Source organism: Macaca mulatta, chromosome 3 (genome assembly GCF_049350105.2).
Source record: "Macaca mulatta isolate MMU2019108-1 chromosome 3, T2T-MMU8v2.0, whole genome shotgun sequence".
Lineage (NCBI taxonomy): Eukaryota > Metazoa > Chordata > Mammalia > Primates > Cercopithecidae > Macaca > Macaca mulatta.
The window spans coordinates 169041823-169061942 of NC_133408.1; the positions used below are offsets into that span (position 1 = coordinate 169041823).

Consider the following 20120-nt stretch of genomic DNA (forward strand, 5'->3'; position numbering starts at 1 on the left):
CCATTTCTTTTTTTTAAACAAATGCTTACTGACCTACTCTAAGAGCTGTAAGGGCAAATGAGGCAATGTCTTTACCCTCAGAATCTTATATTTTGGTGAGGAGATAATACACATATATAAATAATGATACAAGGACATATATGATAAATGCCATGACAGATTATAAATCCATATTCACTATACAAACAAGAGGCTTAGAAAAGTTCAGATTCCCACTTTGGGAGGCCGAGACAGGTGGATCACCTGAGGTCAGGAGTTCAAGAGCAGCGTGGCCAACATGGTGAAACTCCGTCTCTACTAAAAGTACAAAAATTAGCCGGGGGTAGTGGAGGGCACCTGTAATCCCAGCTACTCAGAAGGCTGAGGCAGGAGAATCGCTTGAACCCAGGAGGCAGAGGCTGCAGTGAGCCGAGATTGCACCACTGCACTCTAGCCTGGGGGACAGAGCCAGACTCCATCTCAAAAAAAAAAAAAAAGGCCGGGCGCAGTGGCTCACACCTGTAATCCCAGCACTTTAGGAGCCTGAGGCGGGCAGATCATGAGGTCAGGAGTTCGAGACCAGCCTGGCCAATATGGTGAAACCCCGTCTCTACTAAAAATACAAAAATTAGCTGGGCGTGGTGCCACGCACCTGTAGTCCCAGCTACTCAAGAGGCCGAGGCAGGAGAATCACCTGAACCCAGGAGGTGGAGGTTGCAGTGAGCCGAAATGGTGCCATTGCACTCCAGCCTGGGTGTCAGAGCGAGACTCCATCTCAAAAAGAAAAAGAAAAGTTCAGATTCCTTGAGCGCTCATTTCCAGCTGGGTTAATCAGGCTTCGTTAGGAACATGACACTTAACTGGGCTATGAATTATAGTAACGTTTTAGCAAGTGGAAAAACACTTTTTTTTTTCTTAATAATAGGGTGGGATGATTAAAGTATAGAAGCAAAAAAAATTAAAGTGTAATTGGGAAATGGTGAGAATGCCAGTTTGAGTGGATCAAGAAGTAACTGTTTCTGGTTTTTCTTTTCCCACTAGTCACTTTTTTTTTTTTTTTTTTTGGAGACAGAGTCTTGCCCTGTCCCCTAGGCTGGAGTGCAATAACAACGATCTTGGCTCACTGCAACCTCCGACTCCCAGGTTCAAGCCATTCTTCTGCCTTAGCCTCCCCAGTAGCTGAGACGACAGGCGTGCACCACCACACCCAGCTAATTTTTGTATTTTTAGTAGAGACAGGTTTCATCATGTTGGCCAGGCTGGCCTTGAACTCCTGATCTCAGGTGATCCACCCACCTCAGCCTCCCAAAGTGCTGGGATTACAGGAGTGAGCCACTGTGCCTGGCCCCCTCTCGTTACATTTTAAACAGCTGTCATACTTTTGTCCATTCTACTTGTCCTCATTGGGCTAATAAGAGCAGAATGACCATCAAAGACAAAGGAATGGATAAAGGGGCTGAAGGCAATGCCAATCAGTGAAGAATGTCAATCCAAGGATTATAGCAGAATGAGAGAGTTGGAAATTAGGAACCAGAATCTTCTCACTAAAATTTGGCGATCAGCCTCTTTTGGTCTTTAATGGTTTCTCTTTGTTCCTTTTTTTCTCAGGATTTCCTGTTTTTGCCTGGAAGGGAGAGTCAGAAGATGACTTTTGGTGGTGCATTGATAGATGTGTGAATGTGGAGGGCTGGCAGCCAAACATGGTGGGTCAGATTTCTGCTAATACAATTCTGTAGGGGTCAGGAATGGGGATGGGAGGAGGTTATGGCCTGGGAGAGGGTTTCCCAACAAGAAGAAAGGAAAATGGCTTCATTTCTATCTGACGTACCTGGATTTCCAGCAGAACTAGATTCTTATGCTATGGGTACCCCAAGAGTATTGAAGCTCTTATAACCTCAAAGTGCTTTAATTATTGGTTCTAATGTTGGAAGCATTTGTATTCGTTAGAAACATTAAAGTGCTGCCCAGGATTCACACGTGGCTGGTTAAAAAGCAAGAGTAATGAGTTTCCATTCCCTGCTACTGCCTACTCCCCCACCTTACAACAACCAAAAAACCCAAACAAACCACCTCAGAGCTCTCGAGATGCTTAGCCTTCTCTCTAGAATCCATATACTTGTCATGTGAGTCAGGACTAGAAAAATAAAATAAAAATAATAGAGTTCGTATAATGCATTTATAGTAAACCTGAAGAGCTTCCAAGTTCAAGTTTCTTCTCTTTATATTCGTTCCCCACATTTAAAAAGACAACAAGGCAAAGTTTTGGGGTTGTAATTTTTGCTTCATTTTTATTTTTGTGTTATTCTTTAGATCAAGTCTTGAAGCCTGATAGCACATTAGATTTGCAAAGAGGCAAAAAGCTACACAAAGGGCTGGGTGTGGTGGCGTGTAATGCCAGCACTTTGGGAGCCCAAGGCAGGTAGATTCCTTCAGCCCAGGAGTTCGAGACCAGCCTGGGCAACATAGGGAGACACTGTCTCTACAAAAAAATACAAAAATTAGCAGGATGTGTTGGCATGCACCTGTAGTAGTAGTCCCAGCTACTTAGGAGGCTGAGGTGGAAGGATCACTTGAGCCCAGGAGGTAGAGGCTGCAGTGAGCCGAGATAACACCAGTGCAATCCAGCCTGGGTGAGAGAGTGAAACTGTGCCCCCACCCCAACCCCCTCCCCAAAAAGCTACACAAACTATGAGGTGCTCCTATTTTGCAAATAATTCTGCCCCTTTCCCTTGGGGGAAGGGGCAGAAATTAGGGAATGTGCTGACAAAAGAATCCCTGAAGCTCTAGTCCAACCATTGCTTGCTGCTGAAGGCTGCAGAGCAGGCCTCACTTGGTGCGTGGCAGAGAAGTAGCTTCTTTCTGAATTCTGTGATCCAGGTCACACTGCACCAGGCTTGTTTGAGGAAGCTGGGTTAGAGCCTTCATATCCTAAAGGGGTGGGGGAGCAGAGTTGACAGTGGCTGTAAGATGAGTCAGCTCGTTCCAACAGTTTTAATAGTGACACGAGGGAGTGTGACTGACAGATGCTAAAGCAGATATGCCAGGGAGTTTCTCCTGGGAATAAAACATTGATTTTTAAAGTCAGGAACCCAGGGAGGACATTAGGATTTTACCTGGAGAACATTACAAACTGTAGAACCAGCACAAACTGCTAGGAAGGTTAATAAAGAGAGTAAGACAAGGACAAAAACAGTTGTCAGCCCAGAAAACAAGACCCATACCTCTTTAGATTCTGTCAAGATTTAGTACTTTTCCTTACTTCCCACCCTTGGGAAGATTTCCTGATGACAAGAATTTCCTGCAGTAGATTTACATGGTGAGAATAATGGGCAGAGTTCATTAAGTAAATCTTAGAGGCAGCAACTACCTGTCTGTGTCATATCTTCCTTAAAAGGGAAAAGTGGATGAGAATAGTGAGACTTACAACACAGAGTTTCCAGTTGTTCAATCTCTCTTGTCTCTTATCTTTTATGTAGAAGGGAAAACTTCATGAGGGATTCCATACATGGAGAATGGGAGAGAGAAACTCAGAAGAGCCTTTTGCTTTCTTGGGGCATCTGTTCCGGGGGTTTCTACTTGTAGTATGGAGCAAGTACAAAAGCTTTGATGAGAGTCCTAACTTGAATTCTGGTTCTCAAGCAATGTTTGAGTGAGGGAGAGAAAATAGGTCAACAGCAAGAGCAAAAGAGAAAAAGAGATCAGGTGGTAGACATGAGGTTGGGGATTTTGTGTACTCTGGGGTCCAGAATGGCAGTTTTGGCACTTACAGCAGAGTTGATAATTGATGAGACTGCAAGATGGGTGCATGTCAGCAGAAGGCAGCCCAGTTCTGTGGGACTTTCCAGGAGGATGGGTATAACAATTTGCAGAGTCCTGCTAAACACTTCTGACAGCCTAGCGAAGGACTGAAGTATCATAGCCTCGTGCCTGATAGTGTTCTAAGCTGGTTTTTCTTTATCTTTATAATTCAAAAGCTTTTCTCTGCTGATGAAAGCTCCAGTGGGCACAGCACTGTGTTTATCTTTAATCCCAACCTGAAATAGTGATAGATGAGCTGTTCAGAAGCATGCTTGCACACCTACATGCTGCACGGTTCCCTGGTTATTTTTAATTTGGTTTCTACAGAGTGTGAGGTTGTGCTAGGCAAAACCCTACAGTGCTGCCTGATATTTTGGGTGGGAGAGTGCCTATACTTTGGGAGAAGAGAAGGTTAATGGAATACAGTTTTATAAGCTATTGTTCCAAGAGGGAGACTTAATTATCTGACCATTTATTGATTGATTTTTCTTTGTTTCTTAAGAGGCTGTGTAAACTGAGGCCTCTTATTTAAACTAAGTCTTGACTGAATATATTTAAAGTCCATTTAGGCTTTCTGAATACCTATAGTAGATTCAAGATCTAGTGGCCTAGATAACCACAAGTTATCAATCCATAAGAAAATCCTCAGTTAGTTGCTGTATATTTTGATGCAGTAGATATATCATAGGGAGGGTTGTTTGGCTGTGCGAATTAAAATTGGCCTTTCTTCTCTCATTGTCTTTTACTTCAATATAATGACTATTTGGCAGATTATTGCATTTACTCTGGCTTTAAGTTACTTTGCATAACCATATGGGAAATTTTAAATATCTGTAAATTGCTAATTAGATTGGGATGCAAGACCCAGAGAAGCACTGAAGCCTTGAGGCTTCAGCAAAGTGAATGATGTTATTGATGCTTACTATTGCAGATCTTGGATGATGGAGGGGATCTTACCCACTGGATTTATAAAAAGTATCCCAACATGTTTAAGAAAATCAAGGGCATAGTAGAGGAGAGTGTTACTGGAGTTCATAGGTAAGATTTGACATGGGCATACCTGGTTTTATGCAGTCTAGACATAAAGTCTTATAAACACATACCTATAAAACACGTGTTAAAAATTGGAGCCTGCTATGAGGTAACAACATTTCAACTTGCTGTGAGGTGATCAGATCTCAGCTTGCTTTGAGGTGACCAGATCTCTCTTGTTTTTTTTTTTTTAATTAACAACACAAATAATGAACCTAAAATAGTGAGAAGGGGGCAGGTGGGAGAACAAGTGAAGTCCTCACGTTTTCTAGTGATTGTAAACAATTACTTCTTGTCCTTTTTGGACACATTTATTCATTCAACAAATATTTATTGAACTTCTACAATGAACGAGGAACTGCTCTAGGTGCTAGGAATCTAGCAGTAGACAAAACAGACAAAAAAACTCTGCCATCTTAGAGCTTACATTCTTACATGGAAAGCAAGGACATATAGGGTTCTGCTTCTCAAATGAGCAATAATTCTCTGAGTAAAATTGGAATTATTTCAGTTCAATTTCTGTGATCATTTCTATGATTTATTTCACCCATAAAGAACTAAAAGGATGAAAAAAAAGTTTTAGGGAAGTAAATTCTGAACCAGCCACCGTCACTGCTTCAATACATTATCATCTTTTTGAATGTACAAAACAGGTCAGGAATTCAAGACTAGCCTGGCCAACATGGTGAAACCCCGTCTCTATTAAATACAAAAATTACCCAAGTGTGGTGGCACGCACCTGTAGTCCCAGCTACTCAGGAGGCTGAGGCACAAAAATCGCTTGAACCCGGGAGGCAGAGGTTGCAGTGAGCTGAGATCACGCCGCTGCGCTCTAGCCAGGGTGACAGAGTGAGGCTCCGTCTCAAAAAAAAAACAAAAAACAAATTGTGAGTGTATTTGAAAGTTAAAATTGTTGCAGTAGATTAGTGGGATTAAGCATGGTTTTTAAAGTAGTACTTAAAGTTACTCCTTTTATAATTAAAAAGATGAGTGAAATTAATACACAGTTTAAGCTGGGCATAGTGGTTCATGCCTGTAACCCAGCACTTTGGGAGGCCAAGATGGGAGGATCACTTGAGTCTAGGAGTTCGAGACCAGCCTGGGCAACACAGTGAGACCCTGTCTCTATTAAAAAAAAGAAAAAATGCTGGAAGGCTGGGTGCAGTGACTCACCCCTGTAATCCCAGCGCTTTGGGAGGCTGAGGCAGGTGGATCACCTGAGGTCGGGAGTTTGAGACCAGCCTGACCAACATGGAGAAACCCCATCTCTACTAAAAATACAAAATTAGCTGGGCATGGTGGCAGATGCCTGTAATCCCAGCTACTCAGGAGGCTGAGGCAAGAGAATCGCTTGAACCCAGGAGGCGGAGGTTGCAGTGAACCGAGATCACACCATTGCTCTCCAGCAGGGGCAACAAGAGTGAAACTCCATCTCAAAACAAACAAAACACAAACAGCCAGGTGTAGTCTCATGTACTTGTAGTTCTGGCAGGCAGTGAGACCAGTGCAGATTTAGTGAACATTGTACCCAGTAGGTAATTTTGCAACCTTCAACCCGCTCCCACTCACCCACTTTTTATAGTCTCCAGTGAAGGCCTTAAAATTTAGAGATGGGTCAAGGATTTTCCCCACATGACTTTTGAATAAAATCTTTATTGTGAAGCTGTATATGCAGGCTCTAGAAAGATATTCTTTGTTTCTCAGTGGCCACCTAATAGGATGAAACTAGTCATATCTCACGCTCTCATGCCTACCCAATCATCGTGTTTCTGGGGCCTGCTATGAAAGCAATGGTAGATTGTAACGTTCCGATGTTTTTTGTTCTTGGCTTCACTCATCCTCAGGCTGTACCAACTGTCCAAAGCTGGGAAGCTGTGTGTTCCAGCCATGAATGTCAATGACTCAGTCACCAAACAGAAATTTGACAACCTCTACTGTTGCCGTGAATCAATTCTTGATGGGTATTGTTTATTATCTTTGAGATGAACTTGTGTTGTCAAGTTGAGATTCTAAGTTTTTTGGCTTTGGTTATTTCTGGAAAGGATTCATGTAGCACCTCTGGATAATGTCTCCATTAAGCCAGAGCTTTGTCACCTCGTAAATTAAAATTACATTATTTTTATTTTCTCCTTTGTATCTTTTCTATTTCTAAATATTATATTTTCAAAACATTATCTAATAAATGTATGTTGCTTTTATGTTTAAAAATTACTATGTTATCTACATCTTCTTCCTTTTCTGTACCACTTGCAAGAAAGGGGGAAAAAAAGGAAAAAAACCCTTACATATAGGATTGGTTGGATGGCAGGGAGTGAGAAAATATGTGTTTTATTCAACTTTTCTTTCTGGTCATTAGTTTCTCTAGGATAGAAATCAGACTTTCAGTGTTACAGCTCTTTTAGAATTTGTCTAGCAAATTTTCTGGTAAAGACCAGAAAACCCCTTTAAAAAAAAAAAAAGAAACCAGACTTTCTTTCAAAATGAAAAACAAACCAACCAAAAAACCCCATGAAAACAAAGAGATTCAATCTAACCTCAAGGCAGAAACAAGAGAAGATTTTTCTGATTTAATGTGTTTTTTTCCCCTAGACTTAAAAGGACAACAGACATGATGTTTGGTGGAAAGCAAGTGGTAGTCTGTGGCTATGGAGAGGTGACGTTTAACCTTTCATTTATTAGGTGTTTTAAATGAATTTTGTTGAAATATTCTGGAATTTTTTATTTGTATGGACATATGAGTACACTCGTTACCACTTGAGATGAGAAAAAGAACTTCAGAGGCCCTCTGGTTAAAGTAGTCTTTCTTTTTCCCTTTGCATTGCCGCCATTTTTCCTTAAGTTGATTTTCTGACTTGCTCCAGTACCACCGTTTGTGATGTTCTTTTTAGCTTGTGTTTTGATTATGAATCGTGAGTGTGGGTGTTCTCGTGCACATGAATGCGATAAGCAGGAGCCAGGGGTTTGTTTATGAGCTGTATTCAATTATTTGTTCTTCTTGTTTTCCCCAAGTATGAATCTATTCAGTGAAATTCCTCCCAGGGGTGGAAAGAGGGGGTGCACTTTCCCAGAAGCTTTGAGAAATGGTTTTCTCGGTGACTTTCCTTAATATGTGTGCTCTCTCCCCTCTTCAGGTGGGGAAAGGGTGCTGTGCTGCCCTGAAAGCCATGGGCTCCATTGTGTATGTAACTGAAATTGACCCCATCTGTGCCCTGCAAGCCTGGTAAGCCTCTACACTACCATCTCACTTGCAATCTTGGAGCTGTCTCCAAAGAATGGCCTGGTTGATGCCACACTTTATTTTAGAGGAGCCCAGATCCTCAGAGAGGCTGCCACTAACTCTAAGCATCTGCCTTTCAAAAAGGTCAAGGAGCTCTGCTTGGAGAGAGCAGAGACTATCAGAAGTGAAAATTTAGAAATCCTGTGGAGATAGTAACAGGGATTCTGTCAGCCAGAGAACAAGTAGCCCCTTACTTTCTCCATGTGTAATACTTGGCTTTCAAATAATGATCAGAAAAGAAATTGGCAGGCATCAGATGCCTTCTGATGTGTTACACTGAAAATAGTCCTTCTGTGGTATTCCTCCCAAAAATGTATAACCTGAATCTAATTGTGAGGAAACATTAGACCAATCCCAATTAAGGGTAAAATCTACTAACTCTGAGTGAAGGGTATATGAGAATTATTGACACTAGTATTATAATTCTTAAGTTTGAAATGATTCTAAAATTGAAAGTTAAAAAGAAGAATAGTTCTTTTCTTATTATAAAATGTGGGTAATCATACCTACCTCATAGGATTGTGAGAGTTCAGTAAAATAATCATTAACATAGGCTGGGTGTGATGGGTTCATGCCGGTAATCCCAGCACTTTGGGAGGCTGAGGCAGGAGGATTGCCTGCACCCAGGAGTTCGAGACCAGCCTTGGCAACATAGGGAGACCCCATCTCTACAAATAATTTTTTAAAATTAGCTGGGTGTGGTGGTGCATGTCTGTGGTCCCAGCTACTTGGGAGGCTGAAGTAGGAGGATCACCTAAGCCTGGGAGGTTGAGGCTGCAGTGAGTTGTGATTATGCCACTACCCTCCAGCCTGGGTGACCCAGCAAGACCCTGTCTCAAAATAATAATCATTCTATATTATACATTATATAACAAATACATAATTATATAAGGTACAGAGCTGCTGCCACATAATACATGCTCACTAAATGATAGCTGTTATTAAAATTGTCTCTTGCCATCCTCAGCAGGGTGGGAAATACCACTGTTCTTAAAAACTATTGCAGAGTCCAAGTGTCTGTGGCCTAGGGGAACCATCATCCTTCTAATACACTAAGGGTTTATTATAGGAACCTGAACATGTTTTAATACAAATTGTGATACTGTTCAGATTATCCTATAGACCTGAATTGATCACTTACTATACATTAGATACTGTGCTACGTGCTGAGAATGAATAAGATGAATGTATAAATGAGATAAGGTCCGGCTGTTAGAAGCACACAGACAAATAACCACTGTGCAGTGAAGTAAGTGCTGTCATGGAGTTAAACGGCACATGCTTCTGTAGGAGCATAAAGGAGAAATTGCTTACTAAGAAGCAAGGGAGCAGGGTAGAAAGAGATGTCAGCAGAGCAGAGTCTTGACATTTGTTTAGGTGTTTTCTTAGTTTGGAAGTATATTCCAGGTACAGGGAACATGTGTGTTGTCTCCAAGGAAGGAGATAGCATGGCAGATTTAAGAAGCTGGAAATATTTTAATGTGGTTGGCAGATGGGATACACTTGGGGGAGTGGTGCTATCTAAGGTAGCAGTCATGGGAGTCATATGTCAATATAATCACATATTACTGCAAGTATTTGGGTCTTATTCTAATCCTGCCTTATCCTTAAGAATAGGCAGTCTCACTGAAGTATTTTAAGCAAGGAAATGACATGATCCAAATTGCATTTAGGAAAATCACTCTGCAAAATGATTTAGAGAGATGTAAACCTAGAGGCAATGAGATTGTGCCAGGGGTTACTATAGTAATTTAGGCAAGAAGGAGTAAGACCTAAACTTAAGCAAGGCCAGTATGTATTAGAGAAGAGAAGACAGATGAAAGAGACTTTTAAGGAATTAAAGAAAAAGACTCAGCCTGATTTGGTGACAACTTCAATTAGGGAGAGGCAGCAAGGACATTCTTGTTTATATGGCTCATTCAGATGGATGAACAGTGATGCTATTGATCAAGATAGAAAATATAGAAGAAGAAATAAATGAAGTTGTGAGTGCAGAGAAAATAATAAGTTTGTTTTCAAACACAGTAAGTTTGAGATCCTTCTGGGACATTCATAAGGTGCTATCCAGTGGCTAATTTGATCCTTGGCTATGAAGCTTCAGAGAGATCTAAGCTGAAGATACAAATGTAAAAATCAGCCATCTATAAGCAGTCATTTGCAGTCAAGGGAAGAATATGGTTCTCTATACTGAAAGAATAGAGAACAGAATAAAGGCATAACCCTGCAGAGCACCAATATCCAAATGTTGGCTGAAGTTGAGGAGAGACAATTAAGAGAAGTAAGAGGAAAACCAGGAGAGATGTATCATGGAGTCCAAGGGGTATAGAGTTTTAAGAAGGCAAATAATGTTTAATGTAGTAGAAGAAACCAAATAATGTAAGAATCTAAGAAGTTGGGCATGGTGGTGTATGCCAACAGTCCTGGCTACTCAGGAGGCTGAGGCAGGAGGATTGCTTGAGGCCAAGAGTTAGAGGCTGTAGTGCACTATGATTATGCCTGTGACTAGCTACTGCACTCCAGCCTGGTCATCATGGTGAGATCCCATTTCTAAAAACAAACAAACAAACAAACAAACAGTTAAGAGTCTAAGAAATCTTGGGTTTGGCCTTCAGGAAATCACTGATGATCTTGGAGAGAGCACTTTCAAGGGGGTAGTTGGTTAAATAGCTAAGTGGCACTTTCTACAGTTTCTGGAAATTCGGTCAGGGAATCTCATGGTAGCCCCTGGCTCCCTATTATCAGGAAGAAATAAGTCTCATGATGCAGAGGAACCTTTTATTTCTGTCTTGTATGAACTAAGGAAATTGTTTGGATTTTTCACTTCTAAGAATAGTTCAGCTATCTCAAGAAATGACAGCAACTTGATATTAGCTTTTGAAGTCCTGTGTTAAAAGGCTCCCCAGCTGCCTGTTTAGGTTAATTGGTCATGCTTTATTTCAACAGTATGGATGGATTTCGACTGGTGAAATTAAATGAGGTCATCCGACAAGTGGACATTGTTATTACCTGTACAGGTATGATAATGACATTTTAAATGGGGTGGCACTTGGGAATGTTTTTATGGAGCAAGTGCAAGATGATTGGAAATATTCTGAAAAACCAAACTCTAAAAGCTAGAGAGAGATAGTAGCCCACAAAGCCAATCAGTCTTTCATATTCTTCCTAATTCTTTAGAGCTCTGACCAGAGATATACAATTAGGTCATTCCTATGTAAAAACGTTTTTCTTCACACTTTAAGACAACTGTTATATCTCCATTCATCCTAGGAGATAGCTAGAGATGAGATTCAGTTATAAAGTTTTATTTGAGAAGCCAGATCTTAAATGTACACTTGATTTTTTATTTTACCTCCAAAAGTGATGTATGTTTCTCTCTAGTATGTAATTAAGGCAAGGCTAGAGAGAAATTCTTTCATAGTTAGAGAAAGTAGAAGAGGTTATTCTGTTAATTCCCAAAGAGGTAGATTTTGAGTTTTAAAGAATATGCAGAAATGGCTGGTTTCCTCTAGGATAAGATACTTATTTTTATGTAGAACCATAAACTACAGGAACACTGGTTTTCTTTTATAATTCTATTTTAGAGGGGGAAATCGAACAGAATTAAAAAAAAATTTGTAGTTGTAGCCTCAGGGAGAAATAGGGGCAGAGAAGAGGGACCATAAGAAGCTGTTCTTGGTTCTTATCAATCCCCTGATCTCTTTTGTTGTTTTAAATAGAGATGAGGTCTCACTCTCCAGGCTGGTCTCAAACTCCTGGCCTCAGGTGATTCTCCCACCTCTGCTTCCCAAAGTGATGGGATTATAGGCATGGGCCACCCTGCCCAGCCTGGACCTTTTTTTTTTTTATTGCTTTTTTGTGAGCTGTAATTGATTTACTACACGTTTCACACATTTAAAGTGTTCACTGTTTTTTAGTAATTCACAGAGTTTGTACAACTATCACCACAATCTAATGTTTTTACTGAGTTGTAATTCACATCGTAATGTTCACCCTTTTAAAGTGTACAGTTCAGCGCCGGGCGCGGTGGCTCAAGCCTGTAATCCCAGCACTTTGGGAGGCCGAGGCGGGCGGATCACGAGGTCAGGAGATCGAGACCATCCTGGCTAACATGGTGAAACCCCGTCTCTACTAAAAATACAAAAAACTAGCCGGGCGAGGTGGCGGGCGCCTGTAGTCCCAGCTACTTGGGAGGCTGAGGCAGGAGAATGGCGTAAACCCGGGAGGCGGAGCTTGCAGTGAGCCAAGATCGTGCCACTGCACTCCAGCCTGGGTGACACAGCAAGACTCCGTCTCAAAAAAAAAAAATTTAAAAAAATAATAAAGTGTACAGTTCAATGGCTTTTAGTAAAGTTGTGGAACATCCCAATTATCAAATTTTTATCACCCCAAAAAGAAACCCCATATCATTAGCAGTCACTCCTTATTCCATTCTCCATCATACCCCAGCCCTAGGCAACCACCATTTCCCTATTCTGGACATTTCATGTAAATGGAATTATAGCAACACCTGCAAAAAGAAGGGGAAAAAATAATAATTTTTTTAAAAAAGGAATCATTCATGGCTGGGCACGGTGGCTCACACCTGTAATCCCAGCACTTTGGGAGGCCAAGGCAGGTGGATCACCTGAGGTCAGGAGTTCGAGACCAGCCTGGCCAACATGGTGAAACCCCATCTCTACTAAAAATACAAAAAATTAGCCAGATGTGATGGCAGGCGCCTGTAGTCTCAGCTACAGGAGTGTGAGGCAGGAGAACTGCTTGAACCCAGAAGGCGGAGGTTGCAGTGAGCTGAGATTATGCCATTGTACTCCAGCCTGGGCAACAAGAGTGAAACTCCTTCTCAAAAAAAAAGGAATCATTCAATATGTGGTCTTTTATGACCAGCCTCATAGCAGGATGTTTTCAGGGCCTCCCCATGTGATGGTATATATCAGTACCTTATTCCTTTTCTTGCTGAGTAATGTGTTATTGTATGGTTATACCATATTTTATTTATCTGTTCATTAACTGGTAGACATTTGGGTTGTTTTCCCTTTTTGGCTATTAGGAATAATGCTGCTATGAACATTGAATACAAGTTTTTATGTGGACATATATTTTCAGTTCCCTTGGGTATATACTAAGAGTAGAATTGCTAGATCATATAGTAACTCTGTTTTTAACATTTTCAGGCTGGGTGTGGTGGCTCACACCTGTAATCCCAGCACTTTGGAAGGCCTAAGTAGGCAGATCACTTGAGACCAGGAGTTCAGACCATCCTGGGCAACATGGCAAAACTCTGTCTCTACCAAAAAAAATATAAAAATTAGCCAGGTGTGTGGTCCCAAGTAACTGGGACTACAAGCACACACCACCACACCCGGCTAATTTTTTGTATTTTAGTAGAGACAGGGTTTCACCGTGTTGTCCAGGCTGGTCTCGAACTCCTGAGCTCAGGCAATCCACCCCTCAGCCTCCCAGTGTTAGGATTATAGGCATGAGCCACCACGCCTGGCTGGAATTGGCAAATTTTTTGAAAGTGACTGCACCATTTTACAATCCCACCAACAATACATGTGCCTTCTAATTTCTCCATATCTTCACCAACACTTGTTATTGCCATTCTTTTTGATATTGCCATCCTAGTGAACGTAAAGTGGCATCTCATTGTGGTTTTGATTTCCATTTCCCTAATAACTAATGATGTTGAGCATCTTTTCATGTATTTATTGGCCATTTGTACATCTTCTCTGAAGAAATGTCGATTCAGAGCCTTTTCTTTTTTTTCTTTTGGAGACAGGGTCTCACTCTGTCACCCAGGCTACAGTGTAGTGGTGCAATCACAGCTCACTGCAGCCTTGACCTATGGGGCTCAATCGATCCTCCCACCTTAGCCTCCCTAGTAGATGGGACTACAGGCACATGCCACCACACCCAGCTTATTTTTGTATTTTTTTGTAGAAATAGGGCTTTGCCATGTTGCCCAGGCTGGTCTCAAACTCCAGGGCTCAAGTTATTGATTCTGCCACCTCAGCCTCCCAAAGTGCTGGGATAACAGGCATGAGTGAGCATGGCTGGCCTGCTTTTTTTTGAGACAGAGTCTTGCTCTGTCGCCCAGGCTGGAGTGCGGTGGCACGATCTCAGCTCACCGCAAGCTCCACCTCCCAGGTTCACGCCATTCTCCTGCCTCAGCCTCCTGAATAGCTGGGACTAAAGGCACCCGCCACCATGCCCAGCTAAATTTTTGTATATTTAGTAGAGATGGGGTTTCACCATGTTAGCCAGGATGGTCTCAATCTCCTGACCTCGTGACCCGCCCACCTCGGCCTCCCAAAGTGCTGGGATTACAGGTGTGAGCCACCGCGCCCGGCCTGGCCTGCTTATTTTTAAATTGTCTTCTTCTTATTGGGTTGTAAGAATTCCTTATAACAAGTCCCTTATCAGTTATATGATTTGCACATTTATTTTCTCATTCTGTGGATTATCTTTCTCTGCTGCCGCCAAAAGACAGTGAGCACTCAAACCTCTCTTCTGTTTTTAAGGTAACAAGAATGTGGTAACCAGAGAGCACTTGGACCGTATGAAGAATAGCTGCATCGTTTGTAACATGGGACATTCCAACACAGAGATTGACGTGGTAAGATCAAGTGGCTCATTATTGGGGGCTTTTTTCTCTCCTTCACAAGAAACAAACTGGAAAATGAGAGAGCAGTGTCACAAGCCATCCTAAACATGACTGTCCTGGCAGAGTTGTCCACATCTTTTCATTTACTAGCCCTATAGCCTGTATTTGTGGAGACTATAAAGTTTCTTCATCTCAATTTAATAATTTTAAATGATTGTCATCTTCTATTCAAGCTCAATGCCTGTTTACACTGTAAGCCTTATCTCTATGTTTAGGATTGAGAGCAAGATAAACTCAAAACTACAATGAATGATACAAACTCAAAGCTAAGTGATACAATGAATGTGAATCAGTATGGTAGTCAGTATTTTGGGGATGTTTGGTTTTACCATAAAGATGAGATAAGTAGGTTGGTCCAAGGAAATAAGGGAGAGAAATCTATGGGCTGGGATGATTCTGTTGCTTAGGATTGACTGTGTGTATCAAATACTGTGGTTTCTTCTTTTATCCCTCTCTTTTACTGGGTGAGGTCACCCCTCACATGTTTTTCAAACTGTAGTAATTGTGTCTGCAGGTGTCATAATCAATCCAGGGCCGTTGTGTAGTAGCATGTATTCTTCAAACCTGGAAAATATATCACTTTGTTTCTCTAATTTGGTTATATTTACCCTATAATTTTCCAATCCAAAATAGCACTTGGTACTAATAAGTTGCCCAAGTAATAGTTAATAGAAGTGTTTTTTCTTTTTTTTTTCTTTTTTTTTTTTGAGACGGAGTCTCGCTCTGTCATCCAGGCTGGAGTGCAGTGGCACGGTCTTGGCTCACTGCAGCCTCTGCCTCCTGGGTTCAAGTGATTCTCCTTTCTCAGCCACCAGCATAGCTGGGACTATAGGCGCCCGCTACCACACCTGGCTAATTTTTATGTTTTTAGTAGAGGCAGCGTTTCACCATATTGGATAGGCTGGTCTCAAACTCCTGACCTTGTGATCTGCTGACCTCAGCCTCCCAAAGTGCTGGGATTACAGGTGTGAGCCACCTCACCCAGCCAAGTGTTGTTTATTTTCAGATTTACCAAAGTATCTCTCAGTGTGACTTTTACTCTGGTTTTAAATTTTTCTGGCATTTTTGTGGCACACCTGTATTTCTCTCTGGGTAACTGGCTCAAGCAAAGCGTGCTTTCATCTCCACTGAGGGCTGCTCTAATTGAGCTTCAGCATTACCAGGTAAGGACCAGCTGATGGACTGAGAGCTTATTGGATAAAATTTATTATATATGGTTTCCCTTTTAAATTCTGTGCTCTGTTCTTCCATTATTAAAAATAGCTGGCAGGGCCGGGCGCGGTGGCTCAAGCCTGTAATCCCAGCACTTTGGGAGGCCGAGACAGGCGGATCACAAGGTCAGGAGATCGAGACCATCCTGGCTAACACGTTGAAACCCCGTCTCCACTAAAAAAAAATACAAAAACACTAGCAGGGCGAGGTGGCGGGAGCCTGTAGTCCCAGCTACTCAGGAGGCTGAGGCAGGAGAATGGCGTGAACCCGGGAGGCGGAGCTTGCAATGAGCTGAGATCCAGCCACTGCACTCCAGCCTGGGCGACAGAGCGAGATTCCGTCTTAAAAAAAAAAAAAAAAATAGCTGGCAGAACAACCTACCAAAGCCTCTGTCTACCCTGGGGTGTCTGAGTGGTATGGCCTTATTACTTTCTCTTACCATGATATTTTGCTTACAATGAACAATTTAGCTGGTAGTTGGTTCTTTATTTTTCTTTTGCTTAAGTTTCATTTATGTGCCATACTGCCTGTTTGCTGCCATACTGCCTCTTTGCTGAGCGATCAAGGATATTAGTATTTCTAAAACTATCCAGCAAATGATTCTCATTTCCTGGATGACTTTGCTTCTAGAGCCCCCAAAGGGGAAAGGCCTAAAGGGAAGTATTGATGTCATGCCCTGGGCCCTAATGGGAAATCTTCAGAGGAAGGGAAGGGGAAGGAATTTTCCTTTCTAAACCCTCAAGAAGCTCTGAAATAAAAATAACTCCAAATGCAGACATGTACCTTTTGTATTTTTACTTCATCTCATTTCATCTTTTTGACCACTCCATGAGGCATTATTCTTATTCTTAATTTTCAGTTGGGAAACTAAGAAGTTAACTACCTTGTCAGGCATGTAATTGATTCAAAATGAAACTGGTGCACAGGCCGGGCATGATGGCTTACACCTGTAATCCCAGCACTTTGGGAGGCTGAGGCAGATTGATCACCTGAGGTCAGGAGTTCAAAACTCCATCTCAAAAAAAGAAAAAGAAAAAGAATGTGATGTTTGAAACCATGTGTGGTGGCTCACACCTGTAATCCCAGCACTTTGGGAGGCCAAGGTGGGATGATTACTTGAGCCCAGAAGTTCGAGTCTAGGCAACATAGTGAGACTTCATCTTTACAAAAAATTTAAAAAAAAACAAAATTAGTTGGGTGTGGTGGCTTACACCTGTAGTACCAGCCTGGCCAACGTGATGAAACCCCGTCTCTACTAAAAATACTGAGATTAGTTGGGCTTGGCAGTATGCAACTGTAATCCCAGCTACTCCGGAGGCTGAGGCAGGAGAATTGCTGGAACCCAGGAGGCTGAGGTTACAGTGAGCCGAGATCGCGCCGTTGCACTCCAGGCTAGGCAACAAGAGTGAAACTCCATCTCTAAAAGGAAAAAAAGAAAGAAAGAAAGAAAAAATAAACCATTGCACAAAATCCAGGGTTTTTTTTTACGCCTAGTCTAGTTTTCTTTGTTTTGTTTTCCTGTGTGTTATATTTATTATCTCCTCATGACTTGTGGATTAACTTCAAATCATGATGGTAATCTCTCCTTCAGAGGCAGCCCAGACATAAGTAACCTCCCAGGATAAAGACCAGAAGACTCTTCACCTTCAATTACAAATATTTTTTGTATGATTGCTGTATGCCAGGTGTTCTTGTAAATGCTTGGAGTCACTGAACAAAACAAGCAAATATTTCTGCCCTCATGGAGCTTATGTCTTAGTGATAAGAAAAACAATAAACATAATAAACATGTAAAATTTATAGTATGTTAGAAGGCAAAAGCACCACAGAAAAAAGAAAAAGTAGAGCATGGTGGGAGAATTGAGCACTGGATTATAATTTGAAATAGATCAAGCTGTGACCGTTATTAAGAATATGATGGGCCGAGCGCAGTGGCTCACACCTGTAATCCCAGCACTTTGGGAGGCCATGATGGGTGGATCACCTGAGGTCAGGACTTCAAGATAAGCCTGGCCAACATGGTGAAACCCTGTCTCTACTAAAAATACAAAAAAATTAGCCGGGCATGGTGGCGGGTGCCTGTAATCCCAGCTACTCAGGAGGCTGAGGAAGGAAAATTACTTGAACCTGAGAGGCAGAGGTTGCAGTGAGCCGAGATAGCACCATTGCACTCCAGCCTGGGTGACGAGTGAAACTCCATCTCAAAAAGAAAAAAAAAAGAAAATTAATATGATGTTTGAGACCATATGTGGTGGCTCACACCCTAATCCCAGCACTTTGGGAGGCCAAGGCAGGATGATTACTTGAGCCCAGGAGTTCAAGACCAGCCTAGGCAACATAGTGAGACCTCATTGCTACAAAAAATTTAAAAAAAAAAATTAGTTGGGTGTGGTGGCTTGCACCTGTAGTACCAGCTATTTGGGAGGCTGAGGCAGAATCACTGGAGCCTGGGAGGCAGAGGTTGCAGTGAGCCAAAATTGTGCCAGTGCACTCCAGCCTAGGTGACAGAGTAAGACCCTGACACTGGCAAAAAAATTTTTTTAAGAAAGATGATGTTTGAGGCAGACTTGAAGGAATTTGCCATGTGGGTTTTTAGGTAAACGGCATTTGAAGAAGAGAGAAAGGCCAGTACACATGTCCTCAGGCAGGAGTGTGCCTAGTGTGTTTGAGGAACAACAAGGAGGCCAGTGTGCTTGGAAGAGAATGAGCATAGGACAAGGAACAGTGGAAGATGAGGTCAGAGGGGTAACAGGCCAGATCTTAGAGGGCCTCATAGCCCATTGTGAGAACTCCTGATTATATCCTGAGAGACTAGGGAGCTGTTGAGGGTTTATAATCTGACTTACATTTTTAAAGGATGGCTTTTATTTTAAAAGGATTGCCCTGGTTGCTGTGTTGAGACTAGACCAAGTTTTGCAGGTATTACCAGGTGGCTCCCATATCTGCCAGTCACATGAGCTAAGGGCCATCTCTCACTTCTCTTTGTGTTCTTCTTGGTGGAAGATACATAGCTAAGGTAAATGGTCCAGAAAAGGAGATGCTCAGAGAAACTTTTGAAAAGTTAAATTATTCAGCCTTTGGTGATAGTGTCACAGGGCATGTAAAATGAAATTCAAGGAAATACCAAACTCAACTAGTAATTGAAACCAGAATTTTTATTCAGTGTTTAGCAAATTTATATTGAATACCTGCTCTGCTCTGTGCCAGATACCAGTTTACTAAACAAATGACAGTGAACAATATCCCGTCTCTCAGGGAGCATATATTCTAGTGTGGGAGACAAATAATAAAGAAATAGATCGTTATTGTTAGTGCTTAGTATTGAAGAAAAATAACAAGGTAAGGATATTGGGGATTCCATTTTAGTTAGGTAGTCAAGGAAGTCTTTGAGGAGATAACACTTTTTTTTTTTTTTTTTTTTTGAGACAGAGTCTCGCTCTGTAGCCCGGGCTGGAGTGCAGTGGCCGGATCTCAGCTCACTGCAAGCTCCGCCTCCCAGGTTTACGCCATTCTCCTGCCTCAGCCTCCCAAGTAGCTGGGACTACAGGCGCCCGCCACCTCGCCCGGCTAGTTTTTTGTATTTTTTAGTAGAGACGGGGTTTCACGGTGTTCGCCAGGATGGTCTCGATCTCCTGACCTCGTGATCCACCCGTCTCGGCCTCCCAAAGTGCTGGGATTACAGGCTTGAGCCACCGCGCCCGGCCTGAGATAACACTTTTAAAAACCTGAATAAAATAAAGGAGCAAGCCATCCGAGCATTCTGTTCAGAGAGAATGGCAGGTAAAAGACCCTGAGGGAGACACCCGCTTGATGTGTTTGAGGAAAAGAAAAGAAGCCACTGTGTCAGGAACATTGGTCAAGGGGGTAAGGAGAAGAGTTAACTCAAGGAGGTATATGCTATGTAGAGCTTCACAGGTCATGTTAAGGACTTTAGATTTTATTCTGAAAGAAGCCATTGGGAGGTTTTGAATAGATGAGTGACAAAATCTGATTTAGGTTTTTATTTATTTATTTGTTTGTTTGTTTGTTTGAGACAGAGTCTCGCTCTGTTGCCCAGGCTGGAGTGCAGTGGTGCAATCTTGGCTCACTGCAACCTCTGCCTCCCAGGTTTAAGCAATTCTCTTGCCTCAGCTTCCTGAGTAGCTGGGACGACAGGTG

The 20120-nt window shown here is 42.0% G+C and overlaps 1 protein-coding gene and 1 non-coding gene across 16 annotated transcripts in view; both read left to right on the forward strand.

Annotated features, from left to right (window-relative positions):
• The window catches only part of AHCYL2 (adenosylhomocysteinase like 2), a 212708-nt gene that overhangs the window by 180432 nt on the left and 12156 nt on the right, over positions 1–20120 (forward strand). For 13 of the 15 annotated variants that reach the window (XM_077997307.1, XM_015134886.3, XM_001091796.5 and 10 more), the window contains 7 exons: positions 1588–1682; positions 4709–4815; positions 6654–6770; positions 7399–7462; positions 7941–8029; positions 11030–11100; positions 14608–14702. In XM_077997307.1, coding sequence (XP_077853433.1) covers positions 1588–1682; positions 4709–4815; positions 6654–6770; positions 7399–7462; positions 7941–8029; positions 11030–11100; positions 14608–14702 — 638 coding nt within the window. Of the gene's footprint in view, positions 1–1587; positions 1683–4708; positions 4816–6653; positions 6771–7398; positions 7463–7940; positions 8030–11029; positions 11101–14607; positions 14852–16278; positions 17000–20120 lie in introns of those variants that run through there. The other 2 variants (XR_013415527.1, XM_077997306.1) reach the window with 2 other exon arrangements.
• On the forward strand, positions 7192–7253 carry LOC114677210 (U7 small nuclear RNA). Its single transcript, XR_003728506.1, has one exon. It is a non-coding gene; the product is annotated as a U7 small nuclear RNA (small nuclear RNA).